We start from the raw sequence: 26,852 nt of genomic DNA, 5'->3' as shown, positions 1-26,852 counted from the left end.
ACGGAAATTGTGGTGCATTTGCGGGCTAAAGTGGAGATTTTGGCGGACTAAAAAAATGTATTTTAGCCCCCACGTACGCTTGCTTGCTTGTTCAGACTGTTTTCTTGACACTTTCTCAGTTTTTAATTTCTCAGAGCCCTCCAAAGTGATAATTATAGTAGTTGACTTTATGTTCGTGGGCATAAATATATTTTGAGCCCTTCTCAGAGCTCATTTCAACCCTCGGTTAGTGGCTCAGACTTAAACGAGGGTCTCAATGGGATTAACCGTTAGACGTAAGACGACCTGAAAATTTAGCCGTTCGGCGTAGAAATCGACGAGGTTTAACCGTTAGTTTGATTACCGCGTTGAGATTCCTGACTCTCCATATAAGTTCAGTTTACAACTCAGTTACGCTTGACTCATGTGGTCGAAGTGAACGCGTTTAAATATGTAAATGACGTTTTCAGTACATATACTTATATAGTATAGAAAGGTTAAAACAAAGTCAGGACGTTATGTTTTGGGCATTCTTTCTTTGAAGTAAACGCTGTGTAATTCCAAACAATGATACTTAAACATTAGCTAATATCCCAGCTTATATTGCGTTGTAAATAACGCGACGGGTGTCTTTTCAACTGCGTGTAGTGGACTTTTATTGTGCAAGGCGATCGTACAATAGCCGGTAAACTCAATGACATTTTTTTCATGTTATCTCGCCAGCAGAAACAGTCAGAGTTTATCATGATAACTTCTAAATTTGGCAATTCGACCTTTTGCCGTATTGAAAACTGTCAAATACGCTTTTACTTACTACAGATAACTCGGATCACAAGTCGCACTCTGATGGAAACTGAAGCACTGCGAATATCGTCTTCGAGTGAACACTGTCGTATGGCCCAGTAAAGTTATTCAAAACTGGTTAAGGTAAGACAAAACAAAAGCAAATTACTTGCAGCTTTCGCATTTGTCGAAGGCCTCTCAAGTCGATTGTGATCGCTCGACAAAATCCTGATCGTTTCTTTTGCTATAACCTCCACTCCGAAATTCGATTTCGGTAACACAAATCTTTCTTGAGAAAAAGTTGCACAGAACAGATTATGTATCGACATAAACCTTATTTTACAGCTCGTATAAGTTTCCGCCGATTCAGTTTTTATCAACCTCAATTTTTTCCCCAAGGTTTTTGTCGTTATACCCGTTCGATATATTTGCCCTTTTCTCTTTTCAAATGGTAATAGAGCATTTATCTCGTATATACTTGGTAGTATAATTTGTAATGTAAAAGTTATCTGCTCATTTCAACCTCTCGTGCATCATGAAGAGAGTTAGAGACGTTTGACTAACCGGAAAAACTCCACATGCTTGAATGACTGAACAACTCGGGCACAATACAGAAGTTCCATCGACGGGGACTGCATGTAAAATCCACTAGTTTATGAGAGAGCCATGGTGAGTTTATCAATAACTGTAAATTCAACGTTAAATTTTTCAGTGTGCGTATGACAACTTAGCTGGAAATTTTAATTTTTTACGTTCAGACTAATCTATGCTTGAATGTGCATTATCCTAAATATAAACTTAAAGGCAGTTAAAACTCACATCTTCTGTATTTCGTTTTATTATTATTATTATTATTATTATTATTTTTATTTTTATTTTTATTAAAGAGATGAAGAAGACAACGTCCAGGAATCCTTCCTCAGGCAAACAAAGCCATTCACGTAAGACAAAATATCAGACTTGTTGTTTATTATTTCTTGGCTTGTCTAGACTTAACGTTTTATTTCCACATTTCCACATTTTTACATACTCTGACTGCAGTTCCGTTCTTTCTGTTGTATTAAAAATATTTTGATAATTTACTCGCAAACTAAAAAAAGAAAACTTCTTTCAAAAGAGAGTAAAACAAAACGCAATATTCTTCTCGACCATACACATTACTTTCGGCATTTTGTTACGTAATATACGTTACGTTACGTAATATATGAAATGACTCATCAGAGCGTATCGGATCACGAAATCTGAGAGTCTGCCATTTCGTATTCAGCGGTTGTTTTTCCACTTCACGGAGTAACAGCAATAGGCAGCCGCTATAGACGCGAATAAACTGGTTTCTTTTGTTGATATTAAACTGGAACTAAAGGGACACACTTGACCAAGCAAAAGATCATTTACAGCTTATAGTGGCTAAAGTATTGGGCAGAATTCTATTCAAAACACCTAAATATGTTTAAAACATAACTTAGACCATGTAATGCATAATCGGCCCCTGCTTAGACACAACGTGCCCTACGATTGGTCACGAGTCTATATCAGTGATTGCACCAGTATAGAATAGTAAAATATCTTCCTGTTTTGAGTAATGGTGCCACACGGAACGAATTCACGGTTTTTTTTTATTTATCTGTTTACCGAAAGCCTTTGGTTTAGAGGAAATGAAGAGGACACCTTGAACGTCACGTAAACCACCCGCCTCCAGCTGGTATAGTTTACAAACGTTTCTCGTGTTCTTCCAACATCCCGCGTAGTTTAATACGCCGGCGATAAACCGTCAGAGAGTGTGGTTTGTTGTTTAAATGACCGTATGGGTAAAAAGTCAAACCTATTTTATTGTAGCAGTCTATAACACGTAATCTGGTGATGTCACGGTGGTTGTTGATGTTTTGTTGTTTTTATCGTTAATTTTCCCCACCGCTTCCACTGGCACATTAATTCCGATTTTCCTCGTCTTCTTTCTCTTCTTTGGGACAATATAATGTGGTAAAATTTACCTTTTAAGATTTGGAATTGTGAAAAAGGTGCAAGACAAATCTAGTTCAGGTTACAAGCAATCATCGCCCACACTCTTCAATCTGTGTTTCAGTGAGACACTGGATTATTGTGAGAATAACCTGTACAATTAGGAGTAAAGTTTATGTTTACGAGGAGAACCGCCTTATTAATGACGGAGAAGGCTTAAACAAGTGATCATCTAAAGCCAAAAAGTAGCCAACCTACTAATCAAAAACTTTGCAAAAACCCTTTAAATAAGTCTGGGTGAAAAGTCAAACTGATTTTGTAGCAGCACTGAGACCCACACGTCGCTATAGTCTGTAAACAAATTACAGCTAATACGCGCAGTAAACATAGCAGATTGCATGCAACCATCACCCTGTTAATGATGAGAATACCTGTGTAACTTACAACTGACAGATATTTCAATAGTCTCGCAATCTTCCAATTATCAGCTAATTAGTTGATTGTAACCTTAATTGACGGCTTCCTAATTTATTTATTACAGTTATTGTTATTTTTTTAGTGATACTGTCAGTAATCTCATTTCGCTCGTTCCTTAAATACACTAAAGCTCAAGATACAGCTTTTAATTACACAGGAAGAGTCTATTTTTGAAAGGTTTGGCATGACTCATAATAACGACTGCTTATTAAATTAGTGAAAAAAAATTGAGTGAAATACTGGACTAAACTCGGATAACTGAACTAAGAAGCGGCGTGCACCATGGAATCAGCGTTAATCTTAAGCTTCTTTGAATGGCAGATACATTCATGCTTGGCGCAGCCTTCAAAAAAGTGAATCGCCCGCTCAATGGCAAAAACCGCCGCACACGAAAACACTGTCAGCTGTAGCAAAGTCACTAAGCTTCGTTTTGCTCTTGATTTTTGAATATTCACAAAATCCAATCTTGCTTGTGATACTTGAGATAGTTCTTTCGGTCGTCTTTAACTAAGTAAGGAAAAATCTTCCATTGGTCTTGGCTGAACGCAATACAAGCGATCGCATTTTTTAATGCAGTTTTAACCCTTCGAAATTAAACTGAACTTTCTCCTGCGAGATAGCCGATAATCCAAGGGCTATTCACATACTTGAAATATTTCATCATTGTGTTTTGCTGACAGGCTTCGTAATTAGCTCATCATAGGGAACGTCATTTTTACGCAACGTGATCGCTTCTGCTGGAGCATAGCATCAGTACATTTCGGATGTGACTTTACAATTCCTGCACGAATAAATCGTCAGAGTGGGTTGCAGTGATGCCTTTGAGAAATGGGCAAGGTATGTTGAACTAAACACCGCTACCTTTTGCTAATCAGCGTTTTGATATGTGTAACGTTTTGCAGCTGGTGGTGGGACTCAATTGGGAAGCAAGCGGACTATAGTATGTTAGTTTCACAGTCAGATGTTGTACAAATTTCTTTCGATATGAACCAAGAATGCTACAGACTTCGATCAGTAAAAGCGAACACTTAGACGACTTCAGTCGTCACTTAACAGCACAAAGTTAGCCATTGAACTCTGAAAGAGAAAACAGAGGATTTATCTTACAGATTGGTTGATTTGGAAAATGTACATGCTTTAAAACATGTGCCTCACAAACTTAAACCCAACTCGAAGTGTATTAATGCAAAATGTCTGTCTCTTGAGGCAAACTTTGTTTTCGTCATTGTTGTGTTTGATCTGAGCAAACAGTTTCGGTTTCGCAGTAATTTCTTTCAATTATAATTAACTGCAGCTGCATACACTCGCTATCAGATTGAGCGGAGATGACGAATCATTCCGCAGCCGTGATATCTCCCTTCGCTCACTCAGGCGAACAGTCTTTGCCTTGCTTGGACTTTGAAAACACTTGATACTTTGGCTCTCTGTTTCGATTCAACCTGGACTGCTCTGGGTACTCTACACTCCTGGTGGCTTTCCAATAAGCAAAAAATTATGTAATCACATTCATGTTGTTATTATGCTCGCCATTTATTGGTGAAAATCGTCCTTGTTCATTTCCGACGTATGAGAGCCAAATCTTTTGAGCTAAACCACGATTTTACATATGAATACCGATGTCTCCAGCGAACAGTCATTAACCGTTACCGGCCCATTTATGTCGTACTTCCTGTCGCACCCTTCTGAAGAGCAAAGATCACTGTTATTGCAAAATTGATCCAACCACTTGATATGAGAGGTTTCAGCGATTTCATAACTGCATGTAAAGTATATAGATCTCTTGTTCGTCGGCTAATCTGATTTCATTTGACTTATTGAGATTCCAGATCTCAAAACTGAATAAGAAAGGTTTTGAAAGGAACTCACCGTTCTTCTTGCTTCTTGGTGGGTGCAAAGGACAAATCACTTTGTTCTTCTTTGTTGTGCGATTTGCGCAGATCATTACTGATATCATACACAATTCCCATGTTTAACACACCTTTGTTTCTTTAGCGGATTAGTCTTCCGCGTAGATCAAGCTTTTCCTGAAGCTGAGACGAATTTTAATTTGCCAGTGCTATCAATTGCCCGCCTCACACCTCTGTTGCTCAGATTCGATTCCCGAAGTTATGCGTCGATCAATTCGAAGCTTCAACATCCCCCCCGAGAAACCCCAAAGCATTAGAACTTTTGAAGATTGGATCGTTCAAATTCTACCCCCAACCCCTCGCTGGGCCAAAATTGTGCCGGATTTGATGGTCACTCTTTTTTTCGTAAAACAAGTGTACTCCACTAGGAAGACTTGACAGTTCGGGTTCAAATTCCCCACCCCACCCCACCCCCATCCCAAATTCCCCAACCCCCACAAATGCCCGTGTGTTTCCCAGAGGGGGAAGGTTGAAACTTCGAATTGATCGCCGTATTAGCGTTACCTGTAGGATTCTTCTATCAAGGATTCTTGTCATATCAACTGTCATTCGATCATGTGCAGTCGACGACGAACTACTTCGCGTCTATATGGTTGCGCAGGATAATTCAGGATAATTCAGGTCAGCTTTCTATGGTTTAAGGGTTCGCTCCATATACTATGGAGTCAGCTGGATAATTATTTGATTTATCTCCTGTTGGTCTTGGCAGCATAAACAGACCAGAAAATGGGGATCAACGCTTCCCTTAGCTTTACTTTTTCTTGTAGTCGCGTTTTTTTGAACAACTAAAGTTCACCTTATCACTTCTCTCGTAATGCTGTATATCTACGTGTCACTGTCTAGGTGATACCTCTGTGTCTTCTAATTAAGAGGTTGGTGAATTCTCAGCAGCTGTTGCCGTCTACATAATGAAATCATTTCTGTACCCATCTCCTGGTTTTGATTCGAAATGAAGTCGTGGCTTTCAATGTTGAGGTGCCTTCTCTCTAGATGCGTTCTAGAAGCAATTCGTTTCGTCGAAATTTGAAATTATGTTAAAGGGGATTAATTCGATAGCCTCTCATGCTTTCACTCTGTTATGTGCCCGTAGCACGTACGATAGAAGAGTCTAAGGGTTGGAGGTCATTTGCCTTGGAGGTTCCTCTGATCATTTATAGACAAACGTTATTAGTTCCATACCAATTTTATTAGACAAAGCTTCCTTCAGAGTTTGCGACGACTTTTTTCGCTACCAATGAACTTTGAAAGAAATTTCCTTAAAAACACGAAAACGTGAAAACGTTTCCTTGGGGTTTATTTCCTTGTGATGGACGCGGAAACGCTGCAAGAACTTATGATTACTTCCCTCTTGGTCAACTGTATTAATTTGATTCACGTACCTGACGCTGCTCTGTCTGTCATAGTCGGCATTAGGCAACGGTGAGTTCACTTGTATGTTTATGGACTACTCTCGATTTCGACATCTTGGAGCCTAAGAGCAGTGATAAATGCATTACTCAACGCCTTATTAATCCTTTCACTCTCATGATCCAGATATTAATTCTCCGTACTGTTTGCCATACATTTCTTATTCTTTTAGATCTGAGAATTTGATGGTCCGTTTAATGGTATTACTGATTTGATAATTTCTTCACCTCGTATACCGTTTCTGCTTAAAAATTGTTTTGGCGTTGTGAAGGGAAATCCATCTTTGGTCACACCACTGCGTAAAAGAGTTGAAAGAAGTTGTACAGAGAGATTGTACTACTCGTTTGGAAAGCAACGATGAAGGACGGAAACAAAAATTGTTTAAATAATTCGAGTGAGGGTAGCCTAGGAAAGAAATGTTGCAAACAGTGGTGACTGACGTTTCAACTGCCTCATCTAAAGTCATAATCAGAGTCAAGCTCGATACGCGAAACGTTGTTTACGTTCCATTGTAATCGCAAAGTTATTACTTAGTGACTGAAATACATCGAGACTTGAGAGAATTACTTAGTCTCGGCTACTTTGTTTTCGCTTTTGTTTTAGGCATTGTTTCTCTCTCTTGGTTGAATTTATAGCAAATACTTTAAAAGTTGTCTTTGACTGTGAATTTTGGCGCAGTTTCTCGGAAATTCGATGGAATGACCACATGCCGAGTGCTCGTTGACTTCTCACCATGTCCACGTGTTGCGATTTCTGTGGTACATATGAAATAAATTACATATTGACCTGTCGATAAGGCAACATTTGACGAAGCGATCATCGCAGGTTAACTAAATTAAAGTCATATCAATAAACCGTTGCAATCGATCTTTCCGTTTTTGCTGAAACCTGGAAATCAGCCCAGTTTTTTGAAAAAAAAATGAAAAAAAAAAAAAAAACGGCAATATGATCACGTACTGAAAATTTTAAGCTCCACCTCTATAATTAATTACAATAAGCACTGACGGGCGATAGTAATTAAAACTTTAACATCTCAATTGGAAACATTACGGACTTCGTTATCCCCTTTTTAATCATTGATAACATAAAGGTATCGGATAGCCTATGAGTAGCCGTGCCCTCCCACAAGGGGAACGAAATGGAGGGAGTTGCCTAACGTAGGAGGCTTGCTGTCAGAATGATTATTGCACAGCGACTCTTCGTTATGGCTCACAGTTTATAAAACAGATACAATCACTCTGTTCCTGATGAGTGCAATGCAGCTGTATATGAATGTTGTTCATCTCATCTCATGATCGCAGATCACAGAAATCCAAGCATTGCAAACTATGTCGCGATCTGGTGACAAGGGAATGTCAAATTAATGTGTCAGTGAATAGCAAGGGTTTTTTAAACAGAGGTTCTGAAATGTGATAAAGGGCGTCGAATTTAAGAATGAATCAATATTGACACTCGCTATTAGAGACTTGAGTCTTGGTTTATTGATTTGATGATAGATGAAGTTTACCCAACACACTTTTCGGAGTGAAATGACCGCAGAAAAAGATTGCATTGGCTGTCAACATGAATATAACTATTCCTCTTGACTAACTAAGTCCCACTGGAAGAAAACGGTCTTGCATGATCGGTCGGGAAAGGGATTTCAAGATCTTTTGTTTTCGCTGTTTTTTTTTCTTTTGTTCTGAAGGCGAATATAAAATATAATTTTTTTTAATTATAACGTTGTCTGAAGGCTTCCTGTTTTTCTGTTCTGCCGACTTGCCTTAGGTAAACAATCTTTATTTAGAAACCAAAACAGTACAGGTTATGGACCTCTAATAATGCTCACAACTGATCGAAATGTATTTAGTCTATTGGTGTATTCATCTCTAAACGCAGACCTTTATCACGAAGTGTTGTGGAGAAACTGCTGCCAATTTGAATATTTGACTTGTTACTTCAGTTTTGTTAAGGTGTTTGTATTTTGATTAAACAGTTTGTTTCATTTAATCAGTACATACTTAAACTACATTTCTGTTATCATAAAATACACTATTTAGCCGAAAAATATTGAGCGAAAATGAATGCGATGACAGCTGTGATATGGTCGTATGTCACTCCAACGAAAAATAGATCGTCTTAGATTCCTAAGAAAATAGATTATAACTGAGCAGTGGAATTTTTTGTCACGAGACAGTCAACGTCAAAAATTCAGACCGTCTTACAGAGTTAGGTAAAGTTTCAAAGCCAAGGAATCATCTTACAGAGTAAGACGGAGACTTAAGCACTTCAAGCATCGTGCATCCGGCTGCGGCTGTTTACGACTGAGAAAAGCTAAGCAAACAGTTCTTTCGCGAGGAAGTCCGACAGGAAGTGAGGTACTCAATCCACTCTAAAATTAATTTGTGCATTCAGGAAGCGGCAGCGGCAATAGCATGTTCCATAGTAATTACATGTCACCAAAATTCAAAGAGAGAATTTTGTTTTACGTAATCACTTTTCCTTGTTTAGTTTCGGAAAGTTCTGTCCCTTAACTAATTCTGTCGTATGTGTTACTGTTTGATTTCCATTGTTAGAGTTTCTAGTCTTTGCAAATAAGGTCACAGTTTCTCCTGATTTCCTAAGCTCCGTTACACGTTTAAGTCATGTTTGGTCCGGTCGAACTAAAACTTAGCGAATGCCAATTTTATGGACTTAAACCGATTTGTGAAGGAAGAAACACTTTCATTCCGCAACAGCATTTCATAACATATCGGGAGGTCGGAGCGCGGACGAAAATAACGTGGAATGACTGACAGAACCAAGAGAATATTCTCCTGAAAGAACTGACGATGATATAAAAACAGAGTTTGGTTTTTTCCTGATGATTCTGTGAAATGTCGACGCGTCGTGTTAACCACGAAATGAAATAATCAATTGTAACGTGATTGCAAGACTAAGTTGAACTTCTGAATTCAGAGAACCACTTATTTAAGAAAATCTCTGTTGCTTCTTGCTGCCTGATCTGTTTATTTAGAGATACTAGAACTGCTTACACGTCGATGTGACATAGAAGTAAAACCACTGATGAAATTTTCAAGCTGGCGCTACTTCACGGTATGCTTTTAATAAGCCAATACGTCGATTAGCACCGAAGGATATCTTTTATATCTAAGCGAGTAATTAATGAAGTAAACTGCGAAAAAAAAAAGAACCATCAGAAAATACTGGCTTCGACTGGGTTTGAACAAATGCCATCTGTATAATAGTTTATGCGCTCTGAGCTACAAGTTCAACTCTCATTGAAGGAGTCTGATCGCAAATAAGTGGAATAATTTTCCTTTATTTTTCTTTATTTTCCATTTAAGATCCATTGGCTTCAGTTTCGAGATGTACACAAACAGCATTGCATTAAATGCACATGCTTGCTGGAAGACTCAGTCTGAATACACACTCTTAAGCTTATTACAATGATTTACAGAGCTAGAAACACTTTGGACCGAGTGACAAACAAGAAACCCCTTGAAAGTACTGTTCAAATGCTTTCATTCAATTGTGTAATTTGCATGAAGGACGTTCATTACCGCCACTCAACAATTAAAAGCATTATGTTCAGTTGCAAAGAGCACTGCATGCTTCAAATGGCTGCCCCCATTAATCAACTTCATTACTGACAGACTTAAAGAAAGTAAAATTACTTTTCAATTCAATTTTCATATCATTCAGTCGACTTTGATCGTGACTGTTTCTCAGATTATCGAAACTCCGTCACCGACGAAAACAACCCTCTTATGTACGGCTTTCCATTCATACATTGAATGACTCGAATGCTGAGCTGTTGAAGCATTTGGCCAGTTTGAAATATTCATTCTATAGTTTTAAAAGGGAAATTTGATAATGCTCATTTTTGTCGATCTTCATTTGTTCCTAAATGCCATACAGAACGTTGTAAATTTTGTAACAGTGCTCTTAACTGTTTCATGAAGTCTGACGCAAGTCTACCTCATTTTGGCCTTCGCGTCTTCCAGCTCTTGAGCTATTACCTTCCGACCCATATTTTTCCAGTAAAGCCCCATTAATATCAGCTTCCCAAAAAAAATTTTCCTCCTACTTTCAACAAAAGTTCAAGTTTGGATTACAGTTTGCGAGTAGAAGATAACCAGTTTCTATCAGTTAAGTTCCACGGATGGATACATCGGAACACATTGCTCCACTTTCGGTGATTGCCTTATATTGAGTATCTTACTTGTGTTGGACATGGACAAATTCATTGCAGGATAACAATTTCAATTTATTCTGCCTCCTAGTAAATCTCCTCACCGATCTGTGTGTGAGTTTTGACGGGGTCTGTACGATCGTGGAGAGAGATGCTACCTTAATAGCCTTAATGAAAATTCTCTTAAATCCCCGCGAGATCAATAATGATTGCTTGGACCCTTCTAGCGACAGTTAATTGACAAACCTATCGCAGAAGAGAGACGGGAATATTTACCGAAGCCTAACCATAAACTGAGCTTTCGTTGAACTCTACATCTCGTTGTTGATCTATTGCCTTGTCCCTTTAGAGGCGCTGGTCACGTTTTATCAGCGAGTGGCTGTTAATTTCATCTTCCGACGAGGTCAAACCCAGCAGAGTTTTTTATTATCGTAAGGGCACAGGCAGCCCAAGCTCCAGCTGTGAGACGATCACTACATAAAAGGGCTTCTCTTCTGTGGTTAGCCTCCTTTACAAACTTTTACAGTTTCGCCAGAAAATGATCATCTCACAGCTGGAGCTTGGACCGCTTGTGGTAAGGGAAACTGAATCTCGCACCTATTCTCTGAATAAATGTGAACTACAAAACACGTTTGGCTAGTAAACCACGTGTGTGCAATTACAATTAGAGACACAACCACGCGTATACAATCACCATCAGAGACAGGTCACGTTAATACACTGACTTCACGTAAATTAGATGTTTTCATTCCTTTAGAGATATATACATTTACAGCTCGAGGGTATTTTCAATTGCGAAAATTTCATCGTCAACTCTTGCCCCGTCGTTTGTAAATCATGATCGAGTAACATAGCGTGCATACCTAGACCAACGTTTGTTCAGCCTGCGAGCAAGCTCTAGTATTGTGAGGGTGTTTAAGCCATGCTTGCTAACCGTAGTAATTTAGAAAGATGTTTTAGTGCGGAAGTCAGTGAAAGCGGTGGACTCTTAAAAGGATTATTTTAAAATACATTTTTCTCTGATTCTTTTACGTGTATGTTAATTTTCATTCAGGAGAGCTTAAGATTGATAAAATCAAAAAGACGACGTGGTTTATTGTAATTGACTCCGTTCTTATCGTACCAAGTGCTAAATGACTGATCAGAGATGGGCATTCAAGAGAATTTCAAAATATTCTCTGGACAGAAGACAACTTTAGATAGCTTAAAAAAATGTCAGTTGTCCTCGAATTGATAACTTAATTATTCTCAAGTGATTTTCAGTTGTTTCTGGAAGCTTAAATTGTTTACTTTTTTTAAGGCATTCCGCTAAAAACATGCAATATTTACAGACAAATTCAGAAGGGCAACGTGAGATCAAGAATTTATTGCCTCTGGCTATAGGCAGCAAGCCACAATTAAACAATGACTGTTGACGACTCGCTAAATTTAGGCAGAAGTCGTTAACACTGGTCTGTGCCTCTCTCAGATTCATTGGACAAGGACTCCGCTAGCAGGCAAGCCATGAAGCAGAGACGAAAACTCGGTTATAGCAATCAAGTTAACCTGCGCAACATCCGAATTGCCGTGATGGGCCAAGACGGCGTCGGAAAGACAGGTAGGTTGAAGCACGCAACGTATATTTGAGTGTTAATGTGAAGTTACACATGCTTTGCAAAAGCTCGCTTTTTTAACAAAACTGTCCACAATTTTTAAAATTGTTTTTTTCTGCGATTACAAATGACCCAGGTTGGAAGATTACATGGAAAGGTGACTTCAAAATGGAAACACGTTTCGAAATTTATAGTTTGGTCGCGGTTGCAGTAGTCTGAGTTCAGATTTTGAAGTTTGCTTTTGAAGTGTCTCGTGTAAAATTTAACCTTAACAAACTGACTCTTTATTGTGCAATGAACAGACGATCGCAATTTGTAAATAAGAAACCAGGCGGAACTTACGGCAATCTCATATTTGAGGTTTCCTGCTCGATGGAGCCCTCAAGTACACATCATCATACACAAGTTCAAAACCAATTGTCTGAGCTTTGTTTGTTTCCGTTATTTGTCGCTAATCAATTTTCACCTTGATTCCTGCATGAACAAACTTCCCACAATATTTAGGACAGAAGCATCAGTGATAAAAACGCATCGTAGCTTTAAATTCCGGGAACAAGTCTTTAGAAGCAGAAGAAAAATTGCCTTTCAGTCAAGGATTAGATATTTTAGCCGGGCATATACAAAGTCCAACAAAGATTCCATGATCTCTTTATGTAAAGGTTTATTGATTGATCGCTTTTACCCTTATTGATGAAATTAACGGGTTAACCAATCCAATAAAAATTCAAACATTTTCTTCATTACCATGTTATTATTAGATCATGAATATTTTTTTTGTCGGTTTATCTGTTTACGTTTGATTATCACTTTTTAATTTCGTCAGACTCTCAAAAATCACATTTTCCCTCAACCGAGGGCTGATCATGGATAAGAACTATCAATGTATTTAGATGTTTTCCTCAACAGTATGCTCACAGTGAGAACTTCTCAGTGTTTATTGTTTTTTTTTCCGTTTATCAATTCCAATAATGATCCTAACTGATGAGGAAAAAAAATACTTTTACATTGTAGCTCTCACGGTACGATTCCTAACAAAGCGTTTTATTGGAGAATACGACCAAACGTTAGGTAAGTAAGTGATTTTATTTTTGGTTCATTTCTTCTTCCTGCCGGTTAAAAGCATATCTGATGTAGACGGGGTATAGTTAACGAACTTTCAACGGCTGTGATTAAATTTCTTTCCGGAAAGTAATAGCGAAGTAGAATTTTCCTCGTGCAGGGCATATGTCTTCGTAGCACGCAACAGAACACAAGAAAGCAGAATATCTTGAAGGCACGGGACCATGCTAGTGCCTGTTAAGTCTGTATTCTTTTACAGTTATTTTACTTTTTACAATTTCTTCACTTGCAGTTCATCTACGATGATCAATTCGCTACTTTTCGTGCGCAGGGTTTTTTGCTAAAAGCGTTTGCTTCATTGCTCGCGTCTTCATACGTCAGTACACAGAGCAAACGTACAAATCATTTCAAGCCGCGTTGGTCATGTTAGCATAACCATAGGAGTCATTTAATCACTTGCCGCCCTAGATTCGCAATTGACGTAATTTTACCTAAATAGGAAACTGCCTCCATTGTAGTCCAAAGTTGTCTCTCCGCGGGAAAGTTATGCTTCGGCGACGAATTCGTGAGCAGTACAGTTCAAGCCCGCAACAAACAAAAGAAACTTCGAGTAAATTTATGAAACTCTGTGCCATATTTTCCTTTTCAACGTGCATTCATATTTTGAGAACGTGATGTGAGCGAACTGCACATGTTGAAGGGAAAATCTGGTTTTGTCTCTAAAAAAAATTTCAATTTTCACATAGAAGTGGCAGTTATACTGTGAGTTGCAAAAATTCGCATAGATTGAAATTAAGGCTTTGATGTAAACTTTGCCTCGAAGCAACTGAAGCTGTTTGTTACCAACTTAATTTGTTTATTAATTTATGTTCCTCCTCTGTTGTACTGGCAACGCATCAACGGTTCAAAATATTTTGACGGCAAGTTTCCACCTACGCTGAATAACTCGGTCGTTTTGAAGTGCTTCTAGCAAATCAGAAGAATATTCCTGCCGCTTCTTAAGACAGCTGCTCATCTGAAAACGGTTCTTCCATCAAGTTTTGCAATTTCATGTCATGTCTGAATTTGATTTTTTACTGGTTATATTAGATGCATAACCAAGAGGTCTTGATCGGTAAATAATCCCACTTAATGAATCACCCAGACTGAACCACCTTCCGCTTTTCGATAAGGATCGTTTTAATAGGTTTCGCTTTCCTTAACAGGCCAGACTGAACTTAAAAGCTTTCTTGCGAAAGCTGAAAGTGTCAACAATCAAAATTCTGTTTCTAAAAAAGATACACGTCCTTCTCACCAATCTCTTGCAACAAGCGCTAGCTTATCGGGAAAAGACACGTTAGTCTGAAGTAGCTGCAATAACCACTGTACGAAGATTCAAGAAAACTGATAAACTCTGTAAAACTTCTGCGTTGTAATAGCTTGTTGGTTCTTTTCACAGAAACAACCAATAGACACCACATCGACGTGGATGGAGAATATGTTGCACTGGACATTTTGGACACAGCAGGAAAGGTAAATCTTCTAGTTAATTACACAGAACTGCATGAGAGGATACCTCGTCTCCAGACTCCCTAGGCAAGAACAAGGGAGAGAGAGAGAGAGGGGTGGGAAGGACAAAGATTGACTACTCCCTTCATTTTTTTTAGAACTCGGAAGAGAAGCTTGAGAACATCATTGGGTACGCAGACATCTTCCTTGTCCTTTACTCCATCACAGACCGCGCCAGTTTTCAAGAAGCCGGTAAGATCGTCAAGTACATAAGACGTTACAGAACTCTGGACTCCAGCAGTATAATTATCGCGGGAACTAAGCGCGATTTGGAACACTTCAGAACCGTTCGCGAGACAGACGGCTCAAGACTCACCTATTCCCTCAACTGTGGTTTCTTCGAGATAACAATTTCCGAAAGTTTTGCTGAAACAGTAAACATGTTTAATGAGATCTTGAGACAATATTTAAACGCGCATCCTTCGCAAGATCCAGCTGGCACAATTACCACCGCTCACTCCCCGACCCCCATGATTTCTCAACATAAAGAAATGAAGTCTCCGTCTTCTTGGGCAAAGGTCAAAGGATTGAAGACGATGCCTTTTAGAAGAAAGTCTACACAGGCTGTTGCCTGTTAATCAGCTTGGCTTGGAAAGAAACGCCCAGAATTTATGTCTCTGGAAATTTAGCCACGCACGTAGCATTTATACGGATGATAAGGAAAATAACAGGGAATATATAAAACAACACAGTTTCCTCATTGCATCCGAGAGGATTCGCTTTTAAAGGACTCTTGTATACGATTCTCAACCCAGAAAACTTCAGATATCTGGAAATAGACACTTCCTAAATTTAGACATTTGAGTTGAAAATCAAAGAACTTGGACCTCGCGTAGGATCAAGTAAAATCTACGCGAAATATGCAGTATAAACATGTAATATGGAGCTTCACCCATTTGAGGATGAAAAAAACCGTAGTTTATGGATTACGATCTGAATCGATATAACCTGTGTATAAACGTGTATTAATATTTTCAGTTTTCTTCTGCTACTAATTTAACTGTAGCCGGAAGTAATTATAAAAAGATCCCCCACAAGACAAGCTTGGAAATTTTATCACCACCTTAGTCTGCACAGTTCATAGTTTTTGGGAGCGCACGATTTACAAACTCATCTGCTGCGCAGGTTACAGCAACCTTCCCCATTGCTCATATGTTAGATTCTTTAGTGAAACTCCTTCCGGGCAATTAGCTCTATGCAGTACTCAGAAATCTTCATGCTCAATGAAGTGGGTGTGCTAAAGACGAAGGGAACGCCTACGTGTTTCGCTTCTCCTTCCTGTAAATCTTTCCTCTTTTGGCTCGTTCCCATTCCAAAGACCTAGGGCAGAGGAAGATTTCTATCAGAAATACGAACTAATAATGCTTTTCTTGTCTATATGCTAGGCATTAATTTAGTCTGCACAAAGCAAGAAACCAAATCCAGAATACACAAGGCTCTAGGGTATTCTGACATGTTAGACAAAATGTTGTAAATAAAATTATTTACTTGAACAGTAACGTTTTAGGTTTGTTAATTAGTATAGAATCTTTAAACAGTTGGTAATTAATTGGTCTTTGAAAGAAAAAAGTGCCAATAAAACACTGTATAAATATATGATTCCGTATGTTAAACTTGTCAGGGAAGGGGGGGGATGTTTGAAAAATACATCTTCGAGTGACTGCCTATACTTAATATATCGCATTACCTCATTCAATTTTTTAAACTGTTTCTTCTAATCATCGTTCGTGTACATTTTTTTCCTGTAGTTAGTCATTTAATGTTTTAATGCAGCATGCATCTTGAGTTCCTGGAACGCAGTGATTTTTAGAATAAGACTTTTTCTCCTATTTCACAACCAAACATTTTCGGGTCCATTGGGCGGGTTATTGACGGCTAAATCAATTCCCAACAATCACATAACTCATCAAACGCAATCTTCTGGACAAATCAACTTCAATACCTGTAAGATTTGAAACTTGAAATATGTTGTCAAAACTTGCTCACTCATCTAGCTTTTTTCCTTACTGGTGATGCTCCTGATCTCTACCAGTAACGCAGCAAATCATGAGCAAACTTACATTATTCGATCTATGCATATCATGTAAAGGTGCTGCTCCGATCGCGTGACAAATCCCGGGTGAGCTCCTCAGTTCGTGTAGCGCAATACTCGTCTATGGTCTCCTTAACACTTGACATGGCCCTGTTTCGACTCACGTTCTTCTCAACCATTTCCATAATTTTGCTGTGAGATGATCTCCTTGCCCCGTTCAGAACCCGTTGAGTCATTTTGTACTTCATTGTCTCTCGAATTGCTTCTATGAACACGAATTCGATGTCTTGATAGCTCGCCTTCGTGGAAACTTCGTGAAAGGCCAAACAGTTCAGTTTTTCAGCAAGCTGAATTCCATCTTGTTTCGACACTTCAACTCGGTCACTCCCTACTTCTCTCTTATTTCCAACCAACACCAGAACAGGATGGTCAGCTTCTCGCACTTTTTCCAGATGATTCCAAGCACCAGTAAGTTCTTCAAAGCTTGTTCGATCGTCCACTGCATAAACCAGAATAAACGCGTCTCCCCACAGAGCATGGACGTCATTTTTCTCAATATAGTCCTACATCAACCATGAGAAAACGATTATCAATTTTTAGATTACGAAGCCTGTTCCATTTAGTAAACAAAGCGAAATAGTGAACGGTGCAGTAGAAACGGAGGAGTGCAAAAAAAACCTGGGAGGTTTGGATCGGGTCGGTTAAGGAACCGACTCGACCCAAGCCTCCTCATTTTTCCTCCCCTAGTATCGCGCCGTTTACTGCCACGCCTCGTTTTCTTAACTGAACGTCTGAAACAGGATTTAGATCCTTTGGTTTATCTTTACGTACGCTATTCCATTTGACCGATTACAGGCGTCAGTTACATTAAACACTGTCCCATAAAGGTAACTGAGCTGCTAACTAGCATCCAGATACCAGCCCCACTCGTGTAGGTTCTGTGATCATCTCTTTTAGACAAGTATAAAGTTTGGTTGTATAATTATGATTCTGTTAATTCCCCCAATGAACTGAATTAAAATCATTTATCTGAGTTCAAACTTATCAAAGGGATTCTTAACAATTTACAATTTTATCACATCTCGTCCGTCGATTTTTCTATTTTTATCAGTTTACCTACGGCCAGTGTAGTTAATTTAACTGAGCGCGAGCACAATTGCCCTTGAAGCAAACGCTTCAAACATTTTTAAATAATGATAGTACTATTAACAATTATTACACTAATAGTAATAATAACAGCTTTCAAAGGACCTTTCCGAACGTTCTCAGTGTATTATCATAGGATGAGGGTCAAAAAATCACACTCTCATTTTTAGAAATAATTTTAATCAGATGCACCATTAAAAGAAGGCATTAAGAAGATCGGTGTCATAGCACACTGCTACAATCGTAGGATTATAAACACACGCCTTCTTAAGTACCCAGATTTAAAAAAAAATTTTTTTTTTTTCCATTCGTCCCTCACACTATAAATTTACTACTCTTCTTTCTCAAAATATTCCAAATACTCTCGCTTGCACTTTTCCTTGATGGTCTCAATTAGTAGAGACGAGAAAATAATTGAACGGGAAGAAAGAGCGTAAATGGGTACCAAGAATGCTAGCAAGAAGTCAGGGAGGTTTGCCTGGAAAAGGCTACATTTTTACTGGTCATTTTCTCTATAAAACGACTGCTACAGCACGGCGCGCACGCACAAGTGTTCTATTTGTCACTCCATACCTTGCCTCCAGACTCCAGGATCTCCACACGGACATCTTGATTTTCTAGTCTAGTATGATGGTGATATATTGAACCTAAAGAAATTTGGAAAATGAAAAAACACGCACGCCCACTGAACAATAATTTGCAGGAAAGAAAAACAGGCGTTAAAGGCCTACCATTCAGATAAACCCATTTGGAGCGATTATATAACGAAACTGCACGTAATTGATTATTATTTAAGCAAATTGTTCACTTAACAAGTGCCCTGGTGCAATACAAAAGCGATAATGGAGGCGTATACACCATAGGGTTAGTACTTTCCTTCCTTACCTGGCTTACGTTGTCAATCAGTTTTACGTCGAGGGAACAGAACACATCTTTCCAACGAACCCTCGATAAGACTGAATCGTGATAAGCACATTTAAGCTGATTAAAGATCCGCCGATTTAGCAAGTGATAAACCTTATCGATGGCTGTTGAATGGGACCAAATCTATATTGTTTATTTATTCACTCGATACATTAACCATGTATCTGTCGAATGGTTTTATGGCTATGAAATCAATTGGCTTAACAGAACCCCGCTGCAAATTTGGACCAAATCAAATTTCAAGTTTTCTGGCTTTAAACATTCAGAATTCTCGTCCAGCAAATCTTTTGAATATCATTGCTGGACAAAAAAAAATTACACAAAGTACTACTGCGAATGTCAACTGTGCGAGATAACTCCTAACTAGCCATCATCATATTCAAACAGAAGGAAAGAATTAATTTTCATGAAATTCTAGTACAACAATACTTATCTCGGCTTAACACGGAATTGAGAAATGGTTATCACCGCCTGAATATAAACATCGTACCATAACAAAATGTAATAACCTCATAATCAATCCGGTTAAAATTTAGCTGTGAAAAGTGTTTCGTAAGATTACGACAAATTATGCAGATGTTCTATAAAAATAAGATACATTCAGTCATTTTAAGGTAGAAAACCGATGACCAACTCGATTTAATCATTTGATGTACCCGAAGAGCGTCATGATCCGACACTGAATGGATTTAAGTTGACCTCTAACATTAAACAAAGGTGCTACTAATACCCGATAAATATTGATAAAAGAAGCCTCGGCTACGGCTTATGCATGTTAATTCTTTTTTCTCTTTCGGCACAAGTCAAAAGACTAAATGAAAGAAAATCTTGTTTCTCCAGAATTTGAAGATAGCTCGAGCATCGCACGAGCCAAAAATTGGAAATTCAATGGCTTGCTTGCCGGCCATGACAGCTTCGCGTTGGTGATTGCATGTGTAAACACAAATTCTTGGTTGTTCCATTAGAGGCTTTTTCTTATGAATTGTCGGTTACTTGTGAAGGTTGTAGGACTTGTAAAATAAACAGAGTTAGAGCTACATACGTACCGACGTTGGGGTCATACTCTCCTATGAATCTCTTGGTTAGAAATCTCACGATCATTGCTGGAAAGAAATTCAAACGGAATTCAAACGTACTGTAACCAGCTAGGTTAATATACATGTACGGAGCTTTCGCCGCAAAATATTGTTACTTAAGCTAACAAGAGAGTGTGCAAAAGGGACAAAAGATATGAAGAATAACAAAGCACATAACTTTAAGTATATGTGTTGAAAAATGCGTGAAAATTAAACACATTGGACAGAGGACAGACTGTTATGCTTAGTTCTACCTGATTTTCCAACACCAACTTTTCCCACAAGCACAAGTTTGACCAAAATTGGTTTCTTCGCTCCATCGCCGCAAGCTTGTGCTTTATCCATGTCAGCGCGTCTTTAGTGGAATAACAGATCGTTTGTGCTCCTTGTCTGTTGATTATGTGTTAATTTGTGGTTATTGTGTCAGGCGACTTCTCATTAAACTGTTTGCATAGCATACAATAGGTTTTCATCAATTTACAAGATGTCGCGTCGGCGCTGTTAATTACCTTGCACTCATTTCAATAACAAGTACTTTATGGGCACTAAATAAGTTTTATTCCATTTTTCTGAACAGGTTTAAGTCTGATGAGGTATGGAGAACAGAATAGGAAAAGCGGCTAAAGTGTATCTTCACTCCTAAAGAAAAGTGCAACAAAGTAAGTAATGGTATAGAATGAAGCATGGACTGGACCATTGGACACTTGGACCATTGGACTATTTTTTTTGGATGATCATTTTTGGACCTTTTTTCTTTTTTGGACTTCTTTTTTTGGACCATTTTATCTACTATCAGAGAGGGGAGAGGCAGACCATTAGCACTCAGAGAGGGATGGGATACAATATACAGTCTATCAGTACTCAGGCACGGGTGGGAAGCAGACTGTTATTACTTTGGGAGGGGTGGGAGACAATTATTACGCAGGGAGGGGTGGCTTTATGGCGTCATTTCTCTTTCACATAGCTAGTGCATTGATTCCACAAAAGTGCAAATTTCAGAATTACCTTTTTCGAGAAAAACCGAGTTCTAGTTCATAAATTTCGTATTCCCCTTTTGCAAATCACCGAGTTTGAGTTAATTTCACAAATTACAGTTTTTCATTTCGTTTCGTCTCGCAATTTACGGTAAGCCCTCTAAGAGACAATAACAAGAAAACCTCTGTCTTTCGCAATGACACCGACACAAAATTAAACGAAATCTCTTTCCAATTTCTGAAACAGTCAAGGTTGATAAGTGGCTGCTAACTATAACTGCAGGCCAGATCAAAATAATTCGCAAAAAGGAAAAAAGCTGAATTGTACAAATAAAGTTAAAATGTGTGGGTTGTGGGGAAATAAGCAATGATTTTTTCAATCTACACCTTATACAGTACCTTGAGTACCAACTGTCTCCCACCCCTTCCTGGGTAATAAATGGTCCAGAAAGTAAAGTTCCAAAAAATTATGTAAAAAATAGCGTGACCATACAACCCCTAGTTATTTTCAATGCGATGAAAATTGTGCTATACCAGTAGCCACATGCCGTCTTTGACTGTCTATTTTTCATTTTTCCTCTGGCCCATCTTTTACTTCTTCTGTAGTTCATTGCCGACCGCTGACCAATCGTGTGTTACCGTATGGCCCTGACATGCCCTAACTGAGCCCAACTCCGTTCCCCCCATCGAAGTTCATTATTCTGACATAAACAATCTCATGCAGAAGAACTGTACAGCTCAATGTCGTCTCAAAAACCGACAGAGGAAGAAAAACAGAAATTTATGGGTCGAGCAATCGAACTCAGCGATGAAGGACCATCAAAGGGGCATGGTGGTCCATTTGCGGCGGTTATTGTGAAAGATGGAAAAATTATTGGTAACTTAATTTAATAGTTTTCAGCAGATCGGATCAAAACCAGATCTACACAGCTGTGAGAGACAAAGTATGAGAATGCTTTGCGACTTGCTCTTTGTATTATGGTGTCCCATTACGGTCATGTATGGTAAGATATAACTCGAGATCCCGCGGTATAAAACGTCAAGATCTTGTAATAAAACTCGTGTTTTAAGCTGCGAGATCTCGCGTTTTAAGGAAAGATCTCGTGACATAAGTCGAGATCTCGCGTTAGAACTCGAGATCTGGCGGTGTAAGCCGAAAAAAATAAACAACACTATATGTGACCCTTGTGGGCTACTGTTAATAGTATAATGCTTATGGAAAAGCATTTTGTTGTGGGTGTGATCTTGGTATTAACTTAGAAGTTTGCCTGTGGTTTAAATGGCCTCAGTCTGACCACCTATAAAAGTAAAAGATAATTCGTGATGCCCCCTATTCATCTGGCATGACATATATTTTCTTTAGTTATTCATTCATAATCTATTTGCACAAATATCATTATCATCTATCGACCCATAACTGTTTCCTTCTTTCTTTCTTTCTTTCTTTCTTTCTTTCTTTCTTTCTTTCTTTCTTTCTTTCATCATCTTGTTTATTTGTAATCTACTTAATGTACAGTACACTTACTTCCTTATTTACATTTATTCTTAGCCTTTGATCCCTGAGAGTGACGAGCATCTTATTTCTGCAACAGTATCACACCTGAATCAATCATTAACCCTTTAACTCCCAAGATCTCATTGTTAATTCTCCTTACAGTCTGGCATATAGTTCTTGTGATGTTAGTTTGGAGAATTTGGTATTGGGTCAACTATAATCTCCTAATTAAGATTTTTCTTTATTCTCATCACTTGTCTGCTTGATATTGTACTGATATTGTACTGATATTGTAAGGAGAAATTCTTTCTTGGTCACTTATGGGAGTTGAAGGGTTAAGATCATAAGGACAAAGGAAATGATCACCAACTAAAGAAGTTCTTGATTGTTAAACAAATTCTCCATGTCAGCACTTTAGGAAATGTAACTAAAGAAGAGTATGGAGAAGATGGATACTGATGTTGGGGTGTAAAGGGTTAAATTATTCATTTAATTGGCTATTTTCAGGAGAAGGATACAACAGGGAGGTAGTTGACTATGATCCAACAGCTCATGGAGAAATGACAGCCATTCGACAAGCTTGTAAGAATATTAGATCAACTGATCTCAGTGGCTGTGAAATATACACAAGCTGTGAACCCTGTGCAATGTGCTCTTCAGCCATCTGGCTTTGCAGGTGAGTGATTGACCTGAATATCAGACCTGTTTTAGATTGTGTTCTACTGGGATTAACTGTTTTACTATGTTGCCATTCCTACTGATCGGTGTTATACACCTGCAGAGCAAGTCAGGTGTAAGGAGGCAAGTGACATCATTTACTGAAAAACATCAACATTTCATTTCTTATAACTGCTTCCAGTAGCATGCCACACGGTGGCATTTTCAGTCAATGTGCAGTGACTTCATAGTCCATTTTGTTTTTCAAAGTCAAGTTCAAGTAATCTAGAGCTGTTAGACAGAACTTCATATTTTGGACATTGATCAATACAGGCTGAAAATGAGATTAAGTATCTATTAGGAGTAATTAAGCTCAACTTAAGGTACAGAGTAACTGGCTCTGACAGGGATTATGAACCAGGTCATGTATTCCAAAACTATTTCACGTGGCTTCTTCTCACTTCAAGGTTTGACCATGTGTATTATGGAAATCGTCTGGAAGACACCAAGAGTGACATGGACCTAGAGCCACTTTTTCAATTTGTTGCCACACCCATTGATCAGCGGTCTACCCCTGCAGAGCAAGTCAGAAGCAAGGAGGCATATGATGTCATTAAAAAATGGGCAAATGATCCAAATGGATTTATTATCTGCTGTGACCAAAAAAAATGACACACACTGATGGAAATGCGATATTATCTTGCACACACTGTGGCAATGTGGTCACTTGTGAAGTATTATGTGATTGCATGACCAAGTGACAATGATACATCAATGGATCATGATGAATGATTGTGGGACGATTAATGCAAGGGAAAAAAAAAGGACTGACACAAGAAATTGAGTTGTGAAGGTTGAATTGATATGGGCTGTTATAAAATATTATTAGACATTTACTAAGGTGCTGACATGGAGAATTTGTGTAACAGTCAGAATTTGTCCAACAATCAAGAGTTTCTTTAAGTTGTGATCATTTCCTTTATTCTCATGACATTAAAAGTGTGATTCAGTGGTGATATTGTAAGAAGAAATTAGATGCTAGTCATTCATTGGGATTAAAGGGTCAATATAAATTTAGGGTAGGAACTTTTTTAATTGTTAAAAAAAAAACGGATCTGAATAAATAATGTTTTCTCGATTCATTTGACAGAGGCTTTATCTCAATGTCTACTTGCCTTTAGAGGAGTACTCAGGAATAACAAGAGATCCTTTCAATTTTTTTTTAACTCTCAACATGGACCAGATCACCTTAACTCCTTTACCTCAGAACACCCCTAAAAATTTCACTTGCTATTTCTTGGTTAGCTTTCAATGAAGGGTCCATTCCCCATGCCCCACCCTCACCATTCTCCCTTCTACTTTTTGTTTTTCTTCAAACTTCAACAAATCTGGGATTACTCAAAGTGATTAATTACCGGGTATGCGGGTGTACTTGGAAATTCGTAACCAGCTGACGTTCGATCTCACTCAATTAGAATTGTAAACCGCCTTGAGACAGTATGTGATATGTGCGGTATATAAATACACATTCATTCATTCATTCATTCATTCATTCATAGTCGCTATGGTAGGGAAAACTACCCTTAATTACCCCATTACGTAACCCGATGATTAGGCAGCTTCATGGGCACAAACAGGAGCGAAGAGGGCGGGGGGTACACAGTGCACTTGCGACTTATTGAAATTGTGAAGTATGACAAACCAGAACCAAATGGAATCAACCTACCGACTCCCCAGCCCCCCCCTCCCCACCCAGTTTCTCTCTATGTCTGTGAAAAAACCCTACCTCAGTATGCATATTCTCCATACTGTTCTGCATACATTTCCATAAGTGTTGACAAGGAGAATTTTTTGACCAACAAGAACTTCTTTAGTTGGTAATCATTTCTTATTTTATTCTTGTGACCTTAACAAGTGAGTCAGAGGTGTTACTATCTGGGAAAATTCAAGGCCAACCATAACTCCTAGTAAGGGTCAAAAGGTAAACAGAGCAGCTTGCATAGAGAGCCCAGATAATTGGGGTTGTAGTATTCTTGATTGTGGGATTTTTTTTTTAACCTTGCTACAAACTTTCCTATTTTCATTGCATTGACCAGCGTAGCTTTTATTATAGCTTCATCCATTAGTAAGTTTTTTGGTAAACTTTCTTTTTCTTCCAGGTGAAGGCTACAACCGAGTCTTTGTTGATTGTGATCCAAGTGCACATGGAGAAGTTGTGGCCATACGAAATGCAGGGAAAAACTTGGGAACATTTGAACTGACAGGCTGTAGTCTATACACAAACTTTGAACCATGCCCTATGTGTGCTGCTACAATTTGGTGGAGCAAGTAAGCAAATTTTGAACAGTTTTGATTTTAGAGGTGCACTTGCTCTTGCTGACATTGGGATTTCAACAGTTCTGGGAATGTGTAGTACTGTATTACTAGAATGACAAGCAATTATGTAGAATGCGGTGGGGAGAGGAGAGGTTGGATTAAGGGAGAAACTTGATAGGGGTTTGTCTTTATAGTCACAAGATCTCAACTATGCTTACAAATAAATGTGTAAACTCAGACTTAAACTCTGCTCAACATTATGACCATTTTGTGGACACCATTAAAAATCAAACCCCATTTTAATAAATTCAAAAATGAAATGCTAACATTGGGTTAATTTTCCCTAAGTTTGTGCTATTAGCCTTTCAGAACCCCTTCCCCATTATAGTCTATGCTGTGTGTTAGAGACCCAATCTTAATCACACTCTGTTTATCCGTTTACCTCATAAAGACTTTTAAAGCCTTCTTTTGAAAATTCAAACCCACAATAGTTACTCCAGTCCTGAGAAATGCAACCCCATTCAGCTGTACTCCCCAGAAAATTATCAAGAAGAACCCCCCCCCCCCCCCAGCTCAAACTTGGTTGTGGTTCTTTCCCTTTTTTTGTTTATTTATAGACCTAGTACTAACAATGGTTAATCTTTTCGTTTATTAACTTCAGGCTTGATAGAGTGTATTATGCACAACCTGTGAAAGGCAGCACAGTTCATCATGAAGGAAACCAGGCTCAGGTTCTCAACTTTGTAGTAACACCAATTAACAAGCGTTCTATTCCAGGAGAACAGATTGAGAGTAAAGCAAAGAAAGCATTTGACATCATTGAAAAATATCTGACTGATGACACAAAGAAAGTTGGAGAGAATGTAATGGAAAAGAATTTACCACCTTTAGATTCTGGGAACTTGTGTAGAAAATTTTAAACCTTTTGATTGGCTGCCACATCTGCAAAGATAAAATAAAATGGATATTTTTCTCTGATGAAGGTGAAGAGTGTGGAAAATGAGATATGGCACTGTTTTACTGCTGTAGTAAATGATGAGGACTAAAAAAATCAGTTTATTATTAGTTCTGCAAATGATCCAAAGTGCTTGGATAGGTAAATTAGCCATCCTTTTGTCCTTTGGTAGATATAGTTATGGCACAGATCAGTCTTCCTTTGCATTCACCTTTTTAGCAAGTAATTTACAGGGTTACACGCAAGACAGAGCATTTCAAATATTTTTGAAATTCTGCTTATAACATTTCACATAGAGCAAAATGCTGAAGATCCCCTCGCAAACAGACAATTTTGTATTTGTGGTAAAACTGAATGAAAAATCTCGATCTCGTTAATAGCTAAATCTGTTT

At 38.4% G+C, this 26,852-nt stretch overlaps 4 protein-coding genes across 9 annotated transcripts; 3 read left to right on the top strand and 1 right to left on the bottom strand.

The window, feature by feature from the left end:
• Nucleotides 1-703: 703 nt before the first annotated feature.
• LOC113686376 (ras-related and estrogen-regulated growth inhibitor) lies at nucleotides 704-16,384 on the top strand. 6 transcript variants are annotated; one of them, XM_089196649.1, is made up of 6 exons: nucleotides 704-906; nucleotides 1,650-1,703; nucleotides 12,155-12,283; nucleotides 13,290-13,346; nucleotides 14,776-14,849; nucleotides 14,984-16,384. In XM_089196649.1, exons 2-6 carry the CDS (start codon nucleotides 1,652-1,654, stop codon nucleotides 15,461-15,463), a joined length of 792 nt encoding a protein of 263 aa, XP_089052775.1. In that variant the 5' UTR covers nucleotides 704-906; nucleotides 1,650-1,651; the 3' UTR covers nucleotides 15,464-16,384. The 6 variants fall into 6 exon arrangements, with proteins under 6 accessions (XP_089052775.1, XP_027059794.2, XP_089052779.1 ...); XM_027203993.2 differs by lacking the exons at nucleotides 704-906; nucleotides 1,650-1,703 and adding an exon at nucleotides 3,853-4,035; XM_089196653.1 differs by lacking the exons at nucleotides 704-906; nucleotides 1,650-1,703 and adding an exon at nucleotides 5,630-5,726.
• LOC113686377 (ras-related and estrogen-regulated growth inhibitor) lies at nucleotides 14,499-20,468 on the bottom strand. The gene is made up of 5 exons (XM_089196655.1): nucleotides 20,318-20,468; nucleotides 20,034-20,090; nucleotides 18,637-18,710; nucleotides 16,946-17,480; nucleotides 14,499-16,205 (listed from the first exon to the last, which is right to left on the bottom strand). The coding sequence occupies exons 1-4, from the start codon at nucleotides 20,406-20,408 to the stop codon at nucleotides 16,965-16,967; spliced, it is 738 nt and encodes a 245-aa protein (XP_089052781.1). The 5' UTR covers nucleotides 20,409-20,468; the 3' UTR covers nucleotides 14,499-16,205; nucleotides 16,946-16,964.
• Nucleotides 20,469-21,653: 1,185 nt separating this feature from the next.
• On the top strand, nucleotides 21,654-24,334 carry LOC113686378 (uncharacterized). Its single transcript, XM_027203996.2, has 3 exons — nucleotides 21,654-21,914; nucleotides 23,040-23,208; nucleotides 23,657-24,334. The coding sequence occupies exons 1-3, from the start codon at nucleotides 21,779-21,781 to the stop codon at nucleotides 23,859-23,861; spliced, it is 510 nt and encodes a 169-aa protein (XP_027059797.2). The 5' UTR covers nucleotides 21,654-21,778; the 3' UTR covers nucleotides 23,862-24,334.
• A 1,007-nt stretch (nucleotides 24,335-25,341) lies between these two features.
• LOC113686379 (uncharacterized) lies at nucleotides 25,342-26,483 on the top strand. Its single transcript, XM_089196648.1, has 2 exons — nucleotides 25,342-25,517; nucleotides 26,167-26,483. Exons 1-2 carry the CDS (start codon nucleotides 25,489-25,491, stop codon nucleotides 26,423-26,425), a joined length of 288 nt encoding a protein of 95 aa, XP_089052774.1. The 5' UTR covers nucleotides 25,342-25,488; the 3' UTR covers nucleotides 26,426-26,483.
• The last annotated feature ends 369 nt before the right edge of the window (nucleotides 26,484-26,852 follow it).

The sequence above is a fragment of the Pocillopora damicornis genome, chromosome 2, assembly GCF_964200805.1.
Source record: "Pocillopora damicornis chromosome 2, jaPocDami1.2, whole genome shotgun sequence".
Taxonomy (NCBI): Eukaryota; Metazoa; Cnidaria; class Anthozoa; order Scleractinia; family Pocilloporidae; genus Pocillopora; species Pocillopora damicornis.
Note: the sequence above shows the minus strand (reverse complement) of the source record. Positions and strands in the feature narration are given on the sequence as shown.